Source organism: Neltuma alba, unplaced genomic scaffold, assembly GCF_004799145.2.
Source record: "Neltuma alba isolate B1F8T4 unplaced genomic scaffold, ASM479914v2 tig00013249_pilon, whole genome shotgun sequence".
NCBI lineage: Eukaryota > Viridiplantae > Streptophyta > Magnoliopsida > Fabales > Fabaceae > Neltuma > Neltuma alba.
Window position 1 is genome coordinate 219,383 of NW_021637544.1, and position 18,017 is coordinate 237,399.

The window sequence follows — 18,017 nt, forward strand, 5'->3', positions numbered from 1 at the left end:
TAACATAAAGCTTAGACTAAAGTGAAAACAAACAAGGAATGGTGTTAAAAGCCATATCATGGAGTGTAGCAGCACAGCAGAAGAAGCAGTCACTAATAATTAGTAGTAGTGATGAGAGAGCTATATGTTGCGTAGCTACTTTTGACCCCATTATAACTATTATTGCCGTTTAACTCAGCTGGTCATTTTGCACGCAGCCACGAAAAGTGCTTAATTGTTCCATTTTTTCAAAAAAGTTTCAGAATCCTATGTGCCCCCAAATATTGCTCACCCAATTAACTCTCTGCCCTTCGTGGCCTCCTTGATTTGAAATCTCCGGATCTAGCTTGCTTAGGTTTTGCTGATTAACCCCAGTGACTACTTTGTTGTTCCAATATATATATATATATATATATATATATATATTCTGGGTGAAATCCACTTTGCCACGTGTATATGTTCAAGTCCGTTGATTTTCCCCCTTAATTTTTGTGAAGAACGATACTTTTTTTTTTTTGGGTTTGCCAAAGTAATGAATGATGCATATGTTGCTATATATCGAATAATCTTGCGCCTCTTTCAAATATGGTGGTTTTCAAGTATATGAACTATAACCTCTCGCCGGTTACCAGATAGAAGGGGGGGAACTTGTATTGATGCAAAGGAGCTTGAGTAATTATATTAGTTCCATCTTCCATGTTTACTTAACTCCTAAACGATCTAGGAAAGAAAAGGGCAAAAGAAAAAAAGAAAAAGTGATTCGGCATGCAAGCATGCACACACACGCACGCATCTAGTTCTCTCTTGAACTCAAGACCTGAAATTTCTTGAATGATGGAATATGGTAATTCATTCTTTTCTGTATTTTTATGATAATAATCATTATTTTTAGTTTTAAGATTAACTGAAAATTGATACCCATTATTTACATTTGTTTAGATGATTAACTTGGAAGACAGTGATGACCCACAGAGTGGTCCCTGTACAGATGGTTGGGAATATGGGCAAAGCATATTTACACGTAATTTTAGGTCATTACTTGTTATTATATTCGTTGGACCACTCCCGCTGATCAGAGAAATTAAAGAGGCTGAAAACTGAAGTACTCCTTCGGTCTTAATATAAGACCCATTTAACTAATTTGATTAGATTAAGGAAGTTAGGTAAGTTAGTTAATTATAAGAAATGTGACACGTTTTTCCTAAAATACCATAATCATCTTTTTTAATACCTCATTTTCCTCTTCTACTTGATTATGGTTGAAGGAGTATCCATAGGGGTAACTTAGAGAAAATTGATAAATATGAGAAATGGGTCTTATATTTAGGATCAAAATCAACTCACCAATTTAATAACAGGAGGAGTATCACACTTACCAGAAACATTAAAGACAACGACATGTTTGCTATGCGAGAAAGTGTTTTTTCCGAAAAGAAATAGAATATATAAATAAATGAAAGCTCACGCCCCCTTGAACTGACTTAATCACAATAGTGAGGAATATCGGAAAGCTCAGCACTTAACTTCAAAAGCATACATAAACACTGATATATTAGATTGATAACGTACGCTACCAGTACAAGGGCCATAGCTAGCTGCTGAGTCATACCAGAAATTCTCAGCGCCAACAAAACTCAAAATGAGAGATAGTTCTTCATCAAAAGCTTCCTAGCTAGAAAATAGAAATTTCAAAAGAGGGGAAAATTAAATAGATCGAGCCAAGTGACAACATATTGGGGGAGGGACCAAAAAAAAAAGTAACTATCGCTGACAGCAAGATAGCCTCTCTCATCATCATCATCATCAAATTCTCTTCCCCTCGGACAGCCAACCTAAAAATCATATATAAAACCACGTGTTAATTAAAGTACAGTGTACGAAGGAATGTTACTGAATTAATAAATGTCTCATATATATTAAAATTACCATATCAGATATTTCTATGACGAATATGGATTCCTGCTGCTGCTTGAGTCCCTTGGTGCATTGCACCGATAACACTCCATTCTATTGGCGAAGTTGTGCTCGTTGCATCCGGACCTATCCATTTTATCAAACGCTTCTCTAATTAAGAATCTCATAATAAATCCGATCTCTCTCTCTATATATATATTGAGTACTGTTATATTTGGGACTATTTATTTACTTTTCATATACAGTACAATACTTTTGAAAAATATCTGTTGGGATAATTCTTTTATGAGACGACTATTTTGTGTCTACTTGTATCAGCACTGGTGCTGCTATATATCATAACGTTAAGTACTGAATGAGCCTTGCCCGTTGGAAGATTTGCTTGGAATATGATTAAATATTGACAGATTATATAAAGTAAGGGAATCTGTCAATTATAAAGTAAGGACTCAGATTGAATTCATATCTAAGGATTCAAACATTGCTTTAAAGTAACTAATTAAAAACTTTTTGCTAGTGGAACATAACAGCATTATATATAAAGTCTCACCTGGTGCATATCCAGTCACCGGATTTCCAGCCAGGGCGGCTGGAGCTGCTGCCGAAGCCATAGCCTCTCATTCTGGGGATGTCGGCGTCGTAACCGCCGCCGGCGCCGGAGGAATCATCCTTGAGGGCACCGCACTTAAAGCAGCTAGAGCGGCTGGCGAAGTTGTGGGCTCCACAGTTGCCCAGGTTACAGTACCAGTCGCCTGGACGAACGTCTGGTCCAGTGGTGAAGCCTCTGCCACCAAAGCTTCCATATTCGCCTCCAACCCTTCCTTCTCCACATCGCTGGCAAGACTCTCTCCTCTGAAAGTTCAGGTGGTTGCATGACCTGCAGTTCCAATCTCCCGGTCTGCTCATTTTCAATCCCTCTGCTAGCTACCGCTCACTGCAACCCACGTACAGTTATATATCAATATCGTCGATGTAAATATATTTGTATGTGTATGTAATATACATGGATATATCATATATATTTATGAAAAATTATTAGTGCCAGCTAGAAAAAGCACGAATATATAACATGAAACAGATTAAGACTATAAGAACATAACTCACCCAGAACAGACTTTGATCAAGCTGAACAAAATGTATTGTGTTGTGATTGTTGGTGATGGGCTAGGTGCCTTATATACTGGCGTTAAGGCCTCGAAAAATGGGTGGGTATTGAAGTAAAGGCAAGTTTTTTTCCCCCCCTTTTCTTTTGCTTCCTTGAACCATGATATCGTCAAAAACTAAAATTAGAAAAGGGGTTAAAAAAAAAAATGAAATGCGACTTTATACACACACCAAAATATATTTATTAATAAATTAAAAAAAGCTATATTTGGTCACAGTATCTTTTAGGGTTTTTTGGGAGTGCCCTAGTGCAAAGTGCACGTACACATCATAGCCCTCTTTCATGGTTCAGAATAAAGCCATGGGTGAGTGTGTGGATTAACATAGTTGGCTTGTGAAGTTGTGACAAATCCCTCAACTAAGATCTATGGAGTCCAAAGAAAAGCGGCATACTTAAATCTCTCACCACCATGCACGTAAAAAAATTACTGGGAAAAATGGAGTTGAATTGTTCAACTTTGTCAAGCTGCACTTTTGTTTCCCACATATACATAAAGCAGATTATAGCATGCATCGTAATCTCTAAATAAATCTTTGATAGCCAAAAAAATAGGTCTTTGACTGTGCGTGGATGTTGTTTGACGGAGGAAAAAGAAGCACAAAACAAAATGGTCCTTACCATCTCACCGCATGGTCTAAGTGCTTCCTTTTTGGTTTTGATCAGTCCAAGATTGGATAAGGAGGAACACAATTCATTGTTTATCGCCAGACAAAATGAATATTCCTCACACTTCAAGGAAAAACCTCAAGAGAGGATCGACCCCACTGTCCCCCCCTTATATATATTCGCATTCAAATATTCAAATATATTTGTGTTACTGAGGAGGGGCCATGTCTCGCTTTCATTTAATACTTTCAGAACGGCCCGCATCAGTTATAAGGGCAGTCAGCTGAAAACTATAAACGATGAAAATGGGTGCTGCTTTTCAATTTTGAATATTCCTCTTTTGTACTTGGGACTCAATTATAAGTCAAAATCAAAATGGTCTAATTAATAACGCCCCATCGTATTAACTAACAGCGCTATTATCTTCTTCATGATGGAATCCGTTCAACAACAGGAATTAAGAGCTTCCTGCCAGTTCTATAGATGGTTTTCTGACATATAAATTCCAAGGTTTTTAACAAGTATTTGAATTAGCCGTGGAACATCAAGAATTGATAGAACTTATTTATACATTCATACATAGGATTACTCTTTCAAAATGTCCAATACATATGTAAGCAGAGATTTATACATATATATAGCTCATCATAGCAAATGACTGTGGAAGATCACGATTTAGTGAAAGAGATGGCCAAATACTGATTGGTATTGGGATGGTTCAAAACTCAAAGAAAGGAGCAAAAATTGGTAGAGTTTCGATAAAGAAAGTCGAAGTTGATGGTGATGGAAAAGAGAAGTGTTCGAGGTTCAATTTTTGACCATCTTTTCTTTTCTTTTTCTCCTTCATTACTGATATGGCTTTTTCGCTGTCATTTTCTTTTTCTCTCCCTCCTCATTAACGCTTCTTATCTTTCTCTTTCTTTCCCCCCTTTCCCTCCTATATATCCCAGTGTGATAAAGAGGGAAAGATGGAGAAGAAAGCGAGAAAACATATAAAGAAGAAACGCTAAAGAGGGGCAAAAAAAACTTAAAACTGAGAGATATCACTCCCCATTTTTCTCGGGGAATGGTAAAGAAAGGCTGTGGCAAGCTGTGAAAAAGCAAAAAGAAAGAGGAGGAAGAGTACTGATTCGATTCTCTCATTGGGAAATGCTTGCATGCATATGATCAAACCCATGTACGCCTAACGTTTACATATGCTTTCTCGTTTCATCTTTATCTTTTCATTATATTACTATTATATTAACCTAAACAGATAAACGCTTCTCATTTACGCTCTGTCACCCCCATTAAACAAGTTCGCCCAGTACTCCTTAAAATCTTCACCTACACATGTATTCGCTTTCTCTCGTTTCACTTTTACCTTCCCTTACGTCTACACGTGCATGCATGGACAGGTACTCCCAGTTTCATTATATTTAATTATTAATCACTTTAATTTAATAATTCCATATGCACCTAATAACACAACTCCATGTCATTCTTCATTATTATGCCCTTAATCCCAGTGATTTAATTTCACAAGCCTCGCACTGTTCGTCGAGGGAAAAAATATAAGTCGTACAATTATTGTTGTTTGGTTAAGAGTTTTTTGTCCCGTGGTGAATCATATATAACGATTTTTACATCTGCTCTAAAATGCATTTTACGTAATTCGTGTCCAGGTTGCATGCACGTGGGGGGTAAAATTATGGGAGTGACGCCATCACAATGATTAAAGTTTTCTCTTTTCATTTACCCCAAAAAAAAAAACAAAGTTTTTTCTTTTCTTTTACTTTTTAGACCTCCAATATCTTTTATAATATGCTCTGGGAATGTCCATCCATTTTGTTGATTTTACAGTGTTCCTTCCAAATCGTTTAATTATCTTCTGTGCACAAAGCTTGGGAGAGCCTCGCTCCTCAAGAGCCTGGGGCGTTCAATAATAGTAAAGGGGGAAATTAGGAATTTTAAGAGGTAATATTTATTATGAAAAATGCATGATTCGATTGAGATGTCACACTGTTGGCTACGAAAATCATATATTTAACGTGTTCTTGTCAACAAATCGTATACTTATAATATTTTGAGTTTGATTGAAAAACTTAAAAAAAAAAAAATCAGCTGATGTTTTTCCCCTTTTTTTTTTACATTTCACTTGATCATGGGCCATTTCTTACTAGCAATTCAGCCCAACTCCATTAGTGAGAATCTAATGGACACATATGATTATATTCTAAATCTAAATCTGGGCCTAGCCCTCTGAACCTCGCTTTCATATTCTAAATCTAACGGGCCCTTCATCGTACCCATTTGTTACTCCGAAACAATCACAGTAGTCTTTCGGTTGGCACGATGATGGCCCATTAGATTGAGAAAGCAAGAGCGAGGCGGGGAAGGTTCGGCCCAAACCAAAGAAGAAGGCCAGTAACGCTGCTTCCCGCTCGCAATTCAAACCCCGCCCTTAGAACTTTCGGCTCTCACGCTCTTTCCCGTAATGGTAAAACGGAAAAAGAACTGAAAAAAAATATATTGGCATTTTCCAGTCAGTTTCAATCGCTGGAAGGCACAAGAGCCAAAAGATGCAGAAAGCTGAGTCTAGGGTTGACAAGGGATCCTGATGATCATGGATTCTCCTGCTGCTACGAAGAAAACCCCCATTTCCGTCGCCACTGCCGATGCTGCTGCTTCTTCTGAATCTCCTCCTGTTCAAGTAAATTAACCTTCTTATTCTTCACTTGTCATATACCTCTTGCACTTGATTTCTCTGTTTTTGGACTATGTTTGTTTTCGTGCCATAGATCGGTTTTACGACTTTCTTTTTCCCCATTTAGATGTATTTATTTGTATTCTATCTATTAACTGTGTTAAATTGTCGGTTAAGTGGTATAGATTTAAGTGCTGAACACTAGTTTGTCATCCTAGTTAGGACTGAAACTGAATGCCGCACATATGCTTGCTAAACCGCAGACAGCAGACGCTAACATTTGGTAGCTGCACGGGTTAATCTATCTGTCTAGTGACGTCTAAAGCATCACTTAGTTAGCTGATTGCTTGTGAAAACCAGTCTTATTTGCAAATTGAAGGATAGCGGATGTCTCACTTGTTTAGTATTTTATATTCCAGGAGTCCCCTTTTTTCAGCTTTGTAAACAATTTATCTCCAATAAAGTCTGTCAAGGCTTCTCGTGTGGCTCAAGATTTCCTAGGACTAAATTCTCCCCCTGTTGTCTTCACGTCACCACGTATTAATCCCCATCGTGGATCCAAGTTCTTGGAGGAGAGGTATGCTGACTTAATTGTAGTACACTTTCTTTCCCTTTGTTTTTGCACTGGTTGTTAGTTGACAAAATTTGTCAATATCAGGCCTCAATGCTCTCAATCAGCCGCTGTAGAAATTTCTCAAAGTGTCAATGGGGGCAAGAGCCTTGCTGATAATCCTGTTGATTCTGACAAATCCACTTTTTTATCGCTGGGATTTATAACTGATAGCAAGAGAAATTATTCAAATACTCAACACTGCGGCTCTTCACTGTGTGTAGAATCTGTAGATGAATATTTAGCTGATCCTTCAGATATTGATCATACGCCTTCGGGGCATTCAGTCAACCCCGACGTGAAACAATCCAATGAGAATGTTGGATCATCACTAAATGACTTAACTCACTCAAAGAAAGCCCAATCAAAAGTTGATGACAAAAATGGTCCTGGTGACCAGATGAACGAACCTTTGATCTTGTTAGAGGAGTCTGAAGCCTCCTATCAAGAAAAGCCAGGACTAGTTGATGAAGCAAGGAAAGTAGAAGGGGAGAAAGCCGTTGAATGGCCTTCTCAAGAATGCGCAAAGTTAGAATCTATTTTGTCTTCTGACCATGTTTTTGAGAAGCAACGTTCTGATGATTCAATTGTCCAGGTAACGATCCTATGCTGCCATTTATATTGACGTAGTACTTACAGGACAGTCGTTAATATGTACGACTGTTATCCCTTTTTCTTTTTTCTGGCTAAATTTTGAGCTACAGTGAACGGAAATGAAATGCAGGATTGGGTGATTGTACAATCTCAGTCAAGAGCATTCCTTTGCTGGATTTCATCATGTTGTCATCAGTATGCATCTTGCAACGAATTAATTGCAGAATTTTTTTCATGTAAAATTGCAGAAATTAGAAGAAATTATATACAAATAGAAATTTTCAATTCACAGTCAATCATGAGAGGATTTCAAACTTTATTAGAGCAAATTAGGTATCAAACTATGGTTATGGGGATCTCTTCAGTTAAGGAAATTTGGCATTCATTTATGGAATCGTCTTGCATCACCGTTTAATCCATAGTTCTCTTGTTAAAGGTTTGAATTGGGCACGATGAAACAAATGTGGCATTATGCCCCTGTTGAATAACCAATATTTAATCGAATTTTTATGGGAAAATAGATAGCAGCATGGTTTTCAGGCATTTATATTGTTTGTTATTGAATTCATTAAGGTTATTCTTGTGCACTATACTAAACATTAGCTAAACATAACCAACGTAGGCCAGCCAAAAGCACCGAGGCCTGCGTAGACGGTGCCTTCAGTTTGAGGAGGTTGCGTCAAGTGTTTTTGGAAATTCGAACAGCTCCCCGCTTCAAGCCCATGTTCCCGAAGATTTAATACCATCAGCGAACTCCTCAGATTCAAAAGCTCTAGAAGCTTCTGATGTTGCACTAAATGACACTTCTGGTGAAACGAGAATGGCCAAGCAGCCCAAACCTATCACTGCTACCACATTTTCTGCGCGGCGTAGTGGAAGATTGCCTGTGAAAGGTTCCAAGCCATCAGGTATCGGGTTACACTTAAATAGCATTGTAAATGCTATGCCCCATGGCCGCGACGCGTTTACAGGTATGAGACTAGCAGAGGGTTGTACAGGTTTACAAGACGGGAAGTCTGTAAATTTACTTAGCTGTCGCGATGCTGAGGACTTTAAGAGGGGCTTACCTTCATCAAACATGGACGAGCAACCATCAGTTGGCAGTGAATGTGAGAGGTACGAAACGAATGCTTCAATAACTGCGGATTCTCTCCCCTCTGAGTTTCCGAGCTCTACAGAACCTGCAAATTTGTCAGCACACGTTGAGCATCCAGCAAGTGTCCAAGATGAGAGAAAATTAAGCTCTGTTGGTGATGGAAAATTTGAGGATTCCAATCAAACAAGCCCCAAAAAGAAAAAGTTAGTTTTATTTTACCTTTCATCTTTATGATATTTTGTTCTTTGTCTGTTTGGTGGGATCACCAAATGCCACATCATTCTCCAGGAAGAGAACATCAAACCCCACTGATGACGACGGTTGTAAAAGGTGCAACTGTAAGAAGAGTAAATGTTTAAAACTGTAAGTTAATTCATATATTGTCTGCTGTCACTTTCTCATGATATGTAGTATGTATTTTGATCTACTTGTTTGCAGTTACTGTGATTGTTTTGCAGCGGGATTATTTTGTGCTGAGTCTTGTGCTTGTCAAGACTGCTTTAATAGACCAGAACATGGAAGTTTGGTTCTTGAGACAAGGCAGCAAATAGAAACCCGTAACCCACTTGCATTTGCCCCCAAGATTGTGCAGCATGTTACTGATATCCCTTCAAATAATATGGTATAAAAGCCATTCAGTTCTCCCCCGCCCCCCCTTCTAATCTTTTGTTTTCAGAATTAATGATTTTATTTCATGTGTCCCTTACAGGATGATGCCAATATAACGACACCATCATCGGCAAGACATAAACGAGGCTGCAACTGCAAAAAGTCAATGTGTCTGAAAAAATATTGCGAATGTTATCAGGTTGTGTTTATCATGTGTTATTCGCTATTCTTCAAAATTTTCAGTTCCACCAATCTTCTCCTGTGCCCGCTAATCGCACTTTTTTGTTAAACTTGGAAAGGGCTAATATCTGCTATTTGCACCTTTTTTCATTTGAAAAAGGCTAATGTCGGATGCTCCAGTGGATGTCGATGCGAGGGATGTAAGAATGTCTACGGCAGGAAAGAAGGTAGGATTTTATATTACAAGTATTCGTTGTTAATTCATAGTGCTCCACAATATTTTATTCAATTGTCGTCTGATAATTTTATTCTCAGCTGAGCTAAAGCCTAGAATGCCTGCTGATGAATGTATAAATGCGTGGCTCCTTTTTATGGCTGCTATCATCTGCAATGCACCTTAGAAGGTTGTGAATTTATCGTGAAGAAAGTCCGAAATCTAACCGCCAAGTTAAATGAAATGCAAAAAAAAAAGAAAAAAAAGTGTCAATTTGTTTATTGCAAAACATGAGGGAGAAAGATCTTTTAAAAAAATGCAACTTAGAATGCTGGTTAAAATGGGTTTGTCTTTGTAATCTCAGATTACGTTGCCGTTGAACATGCTTTGAGTGAAGAAAGGAGAAACAGAGCAGAAGAAGGATTAAATAGCAATAGCACTGTTCACAGTAAGCTGGAAACGGAGGCAAAGAAGACGGATTTGTTACATGGAGAGTTATATGATCTGCACTGCCTTTCTCCTCTAACACCGTCTTTGCAACACTCAGAGTACGACCCCTTGCACTATTTATCCTTATGGAATGTAAAAATCGTAATCTTCAACACAAGTTTTCGGCATGTGCCCCACTTTTGGCTCACATTCTTGTCATTTTATTTGTATCCAGCCAAGGAAAGCAAGCTGCAAATTTAAGAGCTCCTTCTGGGGAATATCTTCCGGCCACAGAGATGATAAGAAATGCCTCTTATGATCGGCAACAAGATAGCAACAACATGGAAACAACGGATCAGTCATCGCCAAGATGTAATTCAGTTGCCAAAGGAGGCCAGCTCATTATTTCTAATTCTCAGTCAATATCTGGTGCTTCATTCTCAACTAAAACAAGGGATCAGACGCATATTCCCCTTGTTCTATCCGGCGGTTCCCTTCGGTGGCGTAGTTCACCAATCACCCCAATGACTAAATTAGGCGAAACTAAATCTCTGCAATGTCTTGAATCGGATAGCAGACTTTATGATATTCTAGAAGATGAAACTCCTGAGTTGTTGAAGGAAGCTTCTACTCCGATTAAGTCGGTGAAAACAAGTTCCCCTAAGCAGAAACGAGTTTCTCCTCCGCACAGTCATCTACGTGAACTTGGTTCAAGCTCTTCAGGAGGCTTAAGAACTGGCAGGAAATTTATATTGAAAGCTGTACCTTCTTTCCCACCGCTGACCCCATGCATTGCTTCGAAAGCCAATGATCATGAGAAGTCAGAGAACAGCAGGCAAGTGACCGACGATCCCAAAACCTGAAAGGATCTCTCAACATGTGTTGGTTTGGGGTTATCATCCGACCCAAAACAGAAAGGGATATAAAAAAAAAATTGTAAAAATAATGATTGATTCGAGAGTACTTTTCCTGAGAGCGGAAGTGCAGACCCTGGCTTATGTAATGTCGTAGATTGTCTTGCCACCGTCGGGTGGGGGCATGTTAGCAAGTTACTTGTGTAATTAGACAGACCTGTAAGCGTTGCATAAACTGCTATATGCATGTATTATTTGAATTGAAGTCGCTCCAACCAAAATTGAGTCGATGAGGATGAAGGGTCGGTCCAGAGCTTCCGATAAGGGCATGTAGTTAGTAATGAGCGTAAATATCACTTAATTGTCATTTTATTTCTAAATTTTGATGCTGAACAATTTATTGTGTAAATAGAACTTGACCAGATGAATGATTTATCGTCAAAATAGGTTCCTCTAGGTAACTTGTTTGGTGGAACCAGACCCAAATCAATGACCTGTTCTATATTGACAGGCGATAGGTTTCGCTTGGAATTTCTTCTTTTTATTCCTCCTTTTTGCTTACTTAAAACAGATGCTTCAATTCTTTCTTTTTGATTTTCGCTTTTTTGCCGTGAAAGCTCCTGTGTTTCCTCAACTCATTAATCATGGCTGAATCCTAAACCCTTATGGAAGACTCGGTGAGGCACGGGAAATTTGGCTGTTTTATCTAGGTTCAATTTCAGTTTCTGATCGCAATTTAATGTTCTGCCCTACGCATCACACAGCCTGCGATGAAGCACGTTTTTGTGATGAATTAAGATGTCTTACGCAATACACGAAATTCGAAATGAGCTGTAATACAATATCATAAACTAGTGAAAGTATGATTTCCTGCACTTTTTATATTTTATATTAATGTATAATTTGCACATATATACATATATATATTTGGTTATGATTAAGCACGTGGTTACAAGATAAGCCCAGAGACAAGTACTGTTTTAGAGCATCGGCAACATTATGAGCCGGCGCCATCAGCTACCCGTACGCTTAGAAATACGAAGAGATAACATCACCCAAAAATAAAAACGAAGAGGAGTTCATTAAGCAAAACCAAAAACATGGAAAGATGCCATTAGAGATCAATAGCAACTTCTTCGCTGTTTTAAATCTAATTTACTCCTCAAGAAGCCCAACTTAACTGTTTCCATCAGCCTAGGCCTTAACAAAGGAAATTTAATTTAGCCCAACCCAACTAGCTGTTTAACTTTTATTATCTTTTCGCCTAGTACAAATACAACTGATTCTGAACCCCCAAGAAAAAGTACCGCAAACTAATAATGAAATTTAACCAATATTTGACTTTATTTGGACCAAAACACAGAAACCTGCATATCCACTGCCATAGGACATCTTAAGCGAAATAAACAAAATTTGCAGGATGTGAAGGAATCATCCATGTCCTCCCCCTACCAGCAAGAAACCTAGCGATCCATGAAGTTTATTCAGAAAGTAACGTATACCCCACACCACTATCTATTTCTATAGTGCCTTTCCATTGCCTAAAAGGATGCTTCTATGTCAGTTTTCTTATCTAGCTTCTCTAGTTCAGCCGAAACCCCTCAAGCCCCAAATTTGTAGTCAGCCAATTGCAAACCTCATCAGTCTCTTCAGGGACAGTGTAGTGACCCAGTCTGCACAGAAAAAATATTTGAGTCCATTAGACTTCTTCCCTGGACAAGCATTATAAGCTTTGCAGAACATAGTAGGGTACCCATTATAGCTCCTGAATATAAGATTCCTGAATCCAGCTGAGCTCAAGGTTTGCGCAGAGTGCTCTCCCTGCCTAAATGCAACCACATCATCAGCTGCAAAAAGAAATCAACTTTCAAGACGAAACCTTTTCGGATAATATCGAGCAGGCAGGGATCATTATGGTTACAATTGTCAGCTCTTACTTTTGCTTCTCACCACAACATACCTTCATCAACACATTCAGACATTGTCATGCTAAGGGCGATATACCTTTCTATGTATTTTCTAAGGCCAATGTCAAGAATTCAGATATTTTTAGCACTTGTTCCACATAGAAGCTTATCAAAGAAGACAAGGGAACTGAAGCACTCACCAACAATGATTTGCTCATGACAAATCATGACCATGATCTGAGTTCTTGGTGAATGAACATAGCTATGAATTGAAAGGAACAAGTATCTGAAAAACTATGCTAACGTTGTCGACATGGTACTCAAAAAAATTCAATGAATGCAACATGCTGGTGAGATCTCTGCCTATATTAGCCTTAACCAGTTTTTTGAGCTCAAATATAGGAGAGCTCAAATATAGGACACAGCACACATCACATCTGCACACGCGGTCAAAGAAAGCATCAGGAAAGGCTGTCTATTCTTTTTTGGTTACATGAGAAGGATTTAAACCCTTGACGTCTATTTATATCGCACCCTACCCTTACCACCGAAGCTATAGAAAAAATTGAACTTCCCTCAACATGTGGAATTCGGTGAGAAAGACAGATAAGGAAACTATGCTTCCATGCTATTCAAGGAAAAACTCCCAATAAAGTTAAAATTGCCAAGTATAATGAAGATTGACCAAATCTATGAATACCTAAGCCATGGCCGAGAAATAAGGGCAATGCCTCTGCACGCCTTAAGGCTTCATGTGATCCTTCAATTTGATTTTTGAGGGTCCTGCATAAATAGTAGCTTCTGGGTTAATTAACCTTCCCAGACAAAAGGAATGCGTTGGGAGGTGTGCCTTAATGACAGTATTTCATTCATTGGCCTGTGGACATATAACAGAAATCAAACCTTGAACAAGGAAGCCAGCCACTTAAGGCAACAACTGCACTCAAGTTGATGGGATAAGCATTTCCATCTCTGTACCGCCCCAAAGCATGGCATGTGGCTGAATAAAGTGCAGTTGCAGCACCCATACTGAAGCCCCCAACACCAAGTTTAACTGTACGGTCAAAGCAGCAATAGCATTTAGGTTGAATTATATGCAACACGGAATTGTAAACAACAATCTCACGTATATTATCATATTGTGGATATTAGCTCTACATGTTTCCAGAAAGAGCATTTTTCCCCTTTATGATAAGCTAGCCAAAACTCCAAGGGCAGGATAAGAACCTTCAAAAAATTCTTGAATTACAATTTCAGTTACTCAATAAGTGTTCTCGGGTTAAATAAATATGCCTACTACAGAATATCATGAGAAAGTCCCAAGTTGGCACTCCTTTTTTCCCCATTTACTGCTATATACTGGGAGCTGAATGAGGGATAAAATGGAATAGTAAAATTATCTACTAATACTGAAGTGTGCAATAAAACAAGTTCATATAGAGCCAAAGGCTTACGGTCTGACCTGGTACAGTGGCATGGGTCAAAGATAATATAAGATGTCGTGCTAACTCAATAAGAGCTCTCTCTCTCTCTCACACACACATATACATATGCACTGGAGTCTGAAAGAAAACTTAAAGCAGCCTTATTATATGATGATTTTCCTCAATGAGATAACCAATATTAAACTTGTTTTTTTTGAGCAAACAAAGTCAACCAATATTAAACTATTAGAGAGGCAATACATCAAACAGATAGAGGCATAAAGTGGCTGGCTACTTCAATATTTTCAAAGATTTTGATCAATTCCTTTGGGTGATCCCCAAATGATGCCAAACCCATGGCTCTTACTTGCCATCATTAATATATATATATATATATATATTATTCTTTCAAATTCTAGGGAAACTTGTTCCCATAAATCGGTCAGTCCACATGACCAAAAGCAATAGATCCATCGGTCCAGTACCGTCAAAAAGTCTAAGGAATGTCCAGGATGCTTATTGGCATCATCTGTTTCCCTAAGGGGAGCTTTCTATATTGATTGCAATTAATTCAGTATATCACCTAATCTGAGCAAAAGAAATAGCATTAATCATCTTTTACAAAAACACATACAAATAATAGTTTCTCAAGTGATCATGGTAAAGGGAAAACCTACTATTTGGAGGCTCTGTTGACAGAAGATTGGCAACGTGTGCTGCAGAAGCATTTAAGCCCTCTATATCATCCGAAGCATTTTCAGAAATATCTCCTACATCAAACCCTGGGAGAGATCACTCCATCAAATTAGACTTTGGCAATCATGACAAAAGAGTAGACATTAAATTTCTATATTGAATGTCGAGTATGAACCAAAGAATAGGTAAATGGCATTACTAATTAGTAGCAAGTTCTGCAGTCAAAGAAAAGCAGGAAAAGACAGTGGTGCTGAGTCAATGACAATGGACTTTTCAGGGAGCATAACTTACAAGCAGTGCAGGGAAATCCACCAAATGTTGCTACAGGCCTTGTAGGTGCAGTTGGGCAAATCCATTTAATCTGTTGTACAAATTTGCAGAGAATGAATGATAAATGCATTTCAAGAAAACAACTACTTTCCCAGAAGTACAGTAGCAATGGAAAAATGTCAAAAGAACATGATTATTCTTACATTTGGAAGAGGAAGAGTTTCCAAGAGTTGGGACCAACTGCAAAACAAAGCGAATCACTTTCATTCATTGGTGGTTAATTTTGAATACTTCAACTAGGCGTACAAAATTGCAAAAATATGAAAATATTAGGAATATCCAAGAATCAAGGGTTGTGTCAGGAAAGGTGAAGATAGTTGTAACTATTATAAAGATTCTTTAAACAAATACCCATGAAAAGTAGGTCACCTCCTGCCTAGTTTTGGGACCACATATTACCAAATGGCATATATGATATTGCATGAATATAGGCACTAGCCAACCAAAATCACCAAGAATTAACTACTTAGCAATTGGACAATCCATGTCATTGTTTGGTAAATATTACATCCGATCCTTAATATAAGAGCTAATTGACTAATTTGAGTAGATTAAGAAAATTAGTTTCGTTAGTTAGTTGTAATAAATAGGTGTTGTCTTTCCTAAAATACCCCTGCTAATCAAGTGTCATTTGATGAAATATTTCACATGTACAACTACTATAAGGACTATCTTGAAAAAAAATGGATAAATACAAGAGACAAAGTGAATTGGGATCTTATATTTAAGACCAAATTAAAAATCAAACTAGCTATTATATTAAGGACTGGAGGCAATAGTATATTTATGTATAGTAAGTTTTGGTTATAGCACAGGTAGTGAAGTTGTGGTCCCATGTTCCATTATTTGGGATATGTATTAGTAAAAGCTTCAGTTTTCCTGAACTGAAAAAGTAAATTAATTGATAAGAATCTTCTGAAAAGGGGTATGGAACTCCAAAACTTAAACTAAAAACAAACTCCTTGGCCAGAAGCAGACCATATTGACATTCCTACTCCTCCCTTCATTTTACTTGGAGCAAACAAACCCACGATTCTCCCTAAGGCATATTCTCAAGCAAAAGTAGAAGGCATCCGCTCAAACTGAGTTTGCCAATAAAAAAGGAATAACTTGTTGACATAATAATAGTTAAAATGCCAAACATCACTAACTCCTCGCCGTTGAGAGCCATGCACATTGACAAGGACAGTAATTGAGCAAATCAGTGGTGGTTTGTTACTGCAAGTAAAGTGAATTTTCAACATTTGGTCGTTCACACCATGTGCCCACCAGCTCAAAAGGAAGAAAACTATTCCCTAACACACACACACACTCTGACGAGTAAAACCATTAAACGATACTTGCTACTGTTAAAAAAAAAAGATATACTCATGGCAGCCACATACCTTGAGCCGTTGTCACCAAGGCCATGTAGCCAAACTATAGTTGCCTGGTGGTTAGCTCTAGGCCTGACCACATGGGTCCTTCCAAACTCGAAAGTCCTTCTAGCAGTTCCGCTGCCTGAACATTGCAGCACAAAGTTAACATAACAAATGCCAGAAATCCTAGATAATTTAGCAGCTAGAAACCGAGATATTTTCTTCAACAATAAACCTATATATTCAGAGCACTGAAGATGCCATAAGATGGAAACTGACCTGAACTCAAAGAGGAGTTGTTGTAACTCATGCTTTTTCTATCAAAATAGTTTATCCTCTCAGACCACTGTCACAGCGCTTAGTATGAGTGGCTGCAATGAAGAATACGAACATTAGCACTCTCTATTTATACACAAATGGGAGGGTGAAAAGGAATAATAACAATGAATCTGCATCGGCTACCCTGCTTAAACTAGCTAATCCTAGTTGAAACCTCCTTGAAATTTGACAGAAAGCGAAAAGCACTAAAAAAAAGGAGATAGTTGCTAGGGGGGCCAGAAAATAAAAAAAAGTTATAGCCCTTTTTATAAGCAGAATCCCCAAGAAACTAAGCGCAAAATGTAGAAAACGAATGAACGGGAGTGTTTACTTTGTAATGTACGGAGAGTAGAAGAGCAAGGGTTGAAGAATCTAAAGCTTGCGGACATTGGGTAAAGACCAAGCAAAGCACTTCAACCAGGACAAGTAGAATATTGCCCAAATTTAAAAATATAGATTGCCGGTGGACTGCACGTTTTGCAAGATTGATCACTGAAAAACTATCAATGGGTAAAATAAGTTGAAAACGGTCATTCGGTGGCATGAACTTGCAAGTATTTATCTTTATGTGTTTTTGTGTGTAACACGAGAATCTGTAATAAAGAAAATAAGTTTATATTGAATGGTGAGAAAATAAAGTGGGTGGAGCTATCTTTACACCAACCTCATGGGGAAATAAACCCCAAAAAAGCATTTGGTCTTTTTCCTTTTCTTGTTGACGTCCCTTTGCTTGTTCCCACGACTTTCGCTCTTCGCTCAGTGTAGTGTAGTGTCAATTCTTTCTTCACTCAGAAACACCCCAGCAAGCACAGGGCAAAGCTCGTGGATTCCTCACGTCTTTTGGTGACCACAATGCCCCTTTTAACAGCTTTTATTCCTTTCTTCTATCCCAGTTTTTCTATTTCAAGAGTACTATTTACTTAATTCCTTTTCCAATTCTTACTCACCTCCTCAACACATCATATATTCACATTGTTAATTCCATAACTTCAAGAAAAAAGCAATTACAGTGTGTGATAATACTATCAACTCTTTTTATAAATATATA

General features: G+C 38.1%; 3 protein-coding genes across 6 annotated transcripts; 1 reads left to right on the forward strand and 2 right to left on the reverse strand.

Annotated features, from left to right (window-relative positions):
* Positions 1 to 1,498: 1,498 nt before the first annotated feature.
* On the reverse strand, positions 1,499 to 14,394 carry LOC114735703 (zinc finger Ran-binding domain-containing protein 2-like). 3 transcript variants are annotated; one of them, XM_028923420.1, is made up of 4 exons: positions 14,382 to 14,394; positions 2,444 to 2,827; positions 1,906 to 2,019; positions 1,499 to 1,811 (listed from the first exon to the last, which is right to left on the reverse strand). In XM_028923420.1, the coding sequence occupies exons 2-3, from the start codon at positions 2,797 to 2,799 to the stop codon at positions 1,920 to 1,922; spliced, it is 456 nt and encodes a 151-aa protein (XP_028779253.1). In that variant the 5' UTR covers positions 2,800 to 2,827; positions 14,382 to 14,394; the 3' UTR covers positions 1,499 to 1,811; positions 1,906 to 1,919. The 3 variants fall into 3 exon arrangements, with proteins under 3 accessions (XP_028779253.1, XP_028779252.1, XP_028779251.1); XM_028923419.1 differs by lacking the exon at positions 14,382 to 14,394 and adding an exon at positions 2,998 to 3,076; XM_028923418.1 differs by lacking the exon at positions 14,382 to 14,394 and having other exon boundaries at positions 2,444 to 2,894.
* Positions 6,157 to 11,906, forward strand: LOC114735726 (CRC domain-containing protein TSO1). Its single transcript, XM_028923448.1, has 11 exons — positions 6,157 to 6,356; positions 6,770 to 6,927; positions 7,009 to 7,555; positions 7,685 to 7,749; positions 8,182 to 8,853; positions 8,939 to 9,013; positions 9,089 to 9,272; positions 9,360 to 9,458; positions 9,600 to 9,666; positions 10,018 to 10,201; positions 10,318 to 11,906. Exons 1-11 carry the CDS (start codon positions 6,264 to 6,266, stop codon positions 10,943 to 10,945), a joined length of 2,772 nt encoding a protein of 923 aa, XP_028779281.1. The 5' UTR covers positions 6,157 to 6,263; the 3' UTR covers positions 10,946 to 11,906.
* On the reverse strand, positions 12,019 to 17,477 carry LOC114735702 (acyl-protein thioesterase 1). Of its 2 annotated transcripts, none has more exons than XM_028923417.1 (10): positions 17,301 to 17,477; positions 16,931 to 17,022; positions 16,679 to 16,793; positions 15,437 to 15,473; positions 15,255 to 15,324; positions 14,945 to 15,049; positions 13,747 to 13,897; positions 13,544 to 13,626; positions 12,690 to 12,783; positions 12,019 to 12,609 (listed from the first exon to the last, which is right to left on the reverse strand). In XM_028923417.1, the coding sequence occupies exons 2-10, from the start codon at positions 16,959 to 16,961 to the stop codon at positions 12,519 to 12,521; spliced, it is 777 nt and encodes a 258-aa protein (XP_028779250.1). In that variant the 5' UTR covers positions 16,962 to 17,022; positions 17,301 to 17,477; the 3' UTR covers positions 12,019 to 12,518. The 2 variants fall into 2 exon arrangements, with proteins under 2 accessions (XP_028779250.1, XP_028779249.1); XM_028923416.1 differs by lacking the exon at positions 17,301 to 17,477 and adding an exon at positions 17,093 to 17,141.
* Between the last annotated feature and the right edge of the window lie 540 nt (positions 17,478 to 18,017).

What these genes read in the sequence shown, in the direction of transcription:
- LOC114735703 (XM_028923420.1), bottom strand. Translation starts at nt 2,799, where the DNA reads ATGAGCAGACCGGGAGATTGGAACTGCAGGTCATGCAACCACCTGAAC. An exon ending in GGTGACTGGATATGCACCAG is followed by an intron (nt 2,020 to 2,443) that starts GTGAGACTTTAT and finishes TAAAATGGATAG; the next exon opens with GTCCGGATGCAACGAGCACA.
- LOC114735726 (XM_028923448.1), top strand. Translation starts at nt 6,264, where the DNA reads ATGATCATGGATTCTCCTGCTGCTACGAAGAAAACCCCCATTTCCGTC. An exon ending in TCCAAGTTCTTGGAGGAGAG is followed by an intron (nt 6,928 to 7,008) that starts GTATGCTGACTT and finishes TGTCAATATCAG; the next exon opens with GCCTCAATGCTCTCAATCAG. An exon ending in CCGTCTTTGCAACACTCAGA is followed by an intron (nt 10,202 to 10,317) that starts GTACGACCCCTT and finishes ATTTGTATCCAG; the next exon opens with CCAAGGAAAGCAAGCTGCAA.
- LOC114735702 (XM_028923417.1), bottom strand. Translation starts at nt 16,961, where the DNA reads ATGAGTTACAACAACTCCTCTTTGAGTTCAG. An exon ending in CAACTCCTCTTTGAGTTCAG is followed by an intron (nt 16,794 to 16,930) that starts GTCAGTTTCCAT and finishes TGCAATGTTCAG; the next exon opens with GCAGCGGAACTGCTAGAAGG. An exon ending in AAACTCTTCCTCTTCCAAAT is followed by an intron (nt 15,325 to 15,436) that starts GTAAGAATAATC and finishes TTTGTACAACAG; the next exon opens with ATTAAATGGATTTGCCCAAC.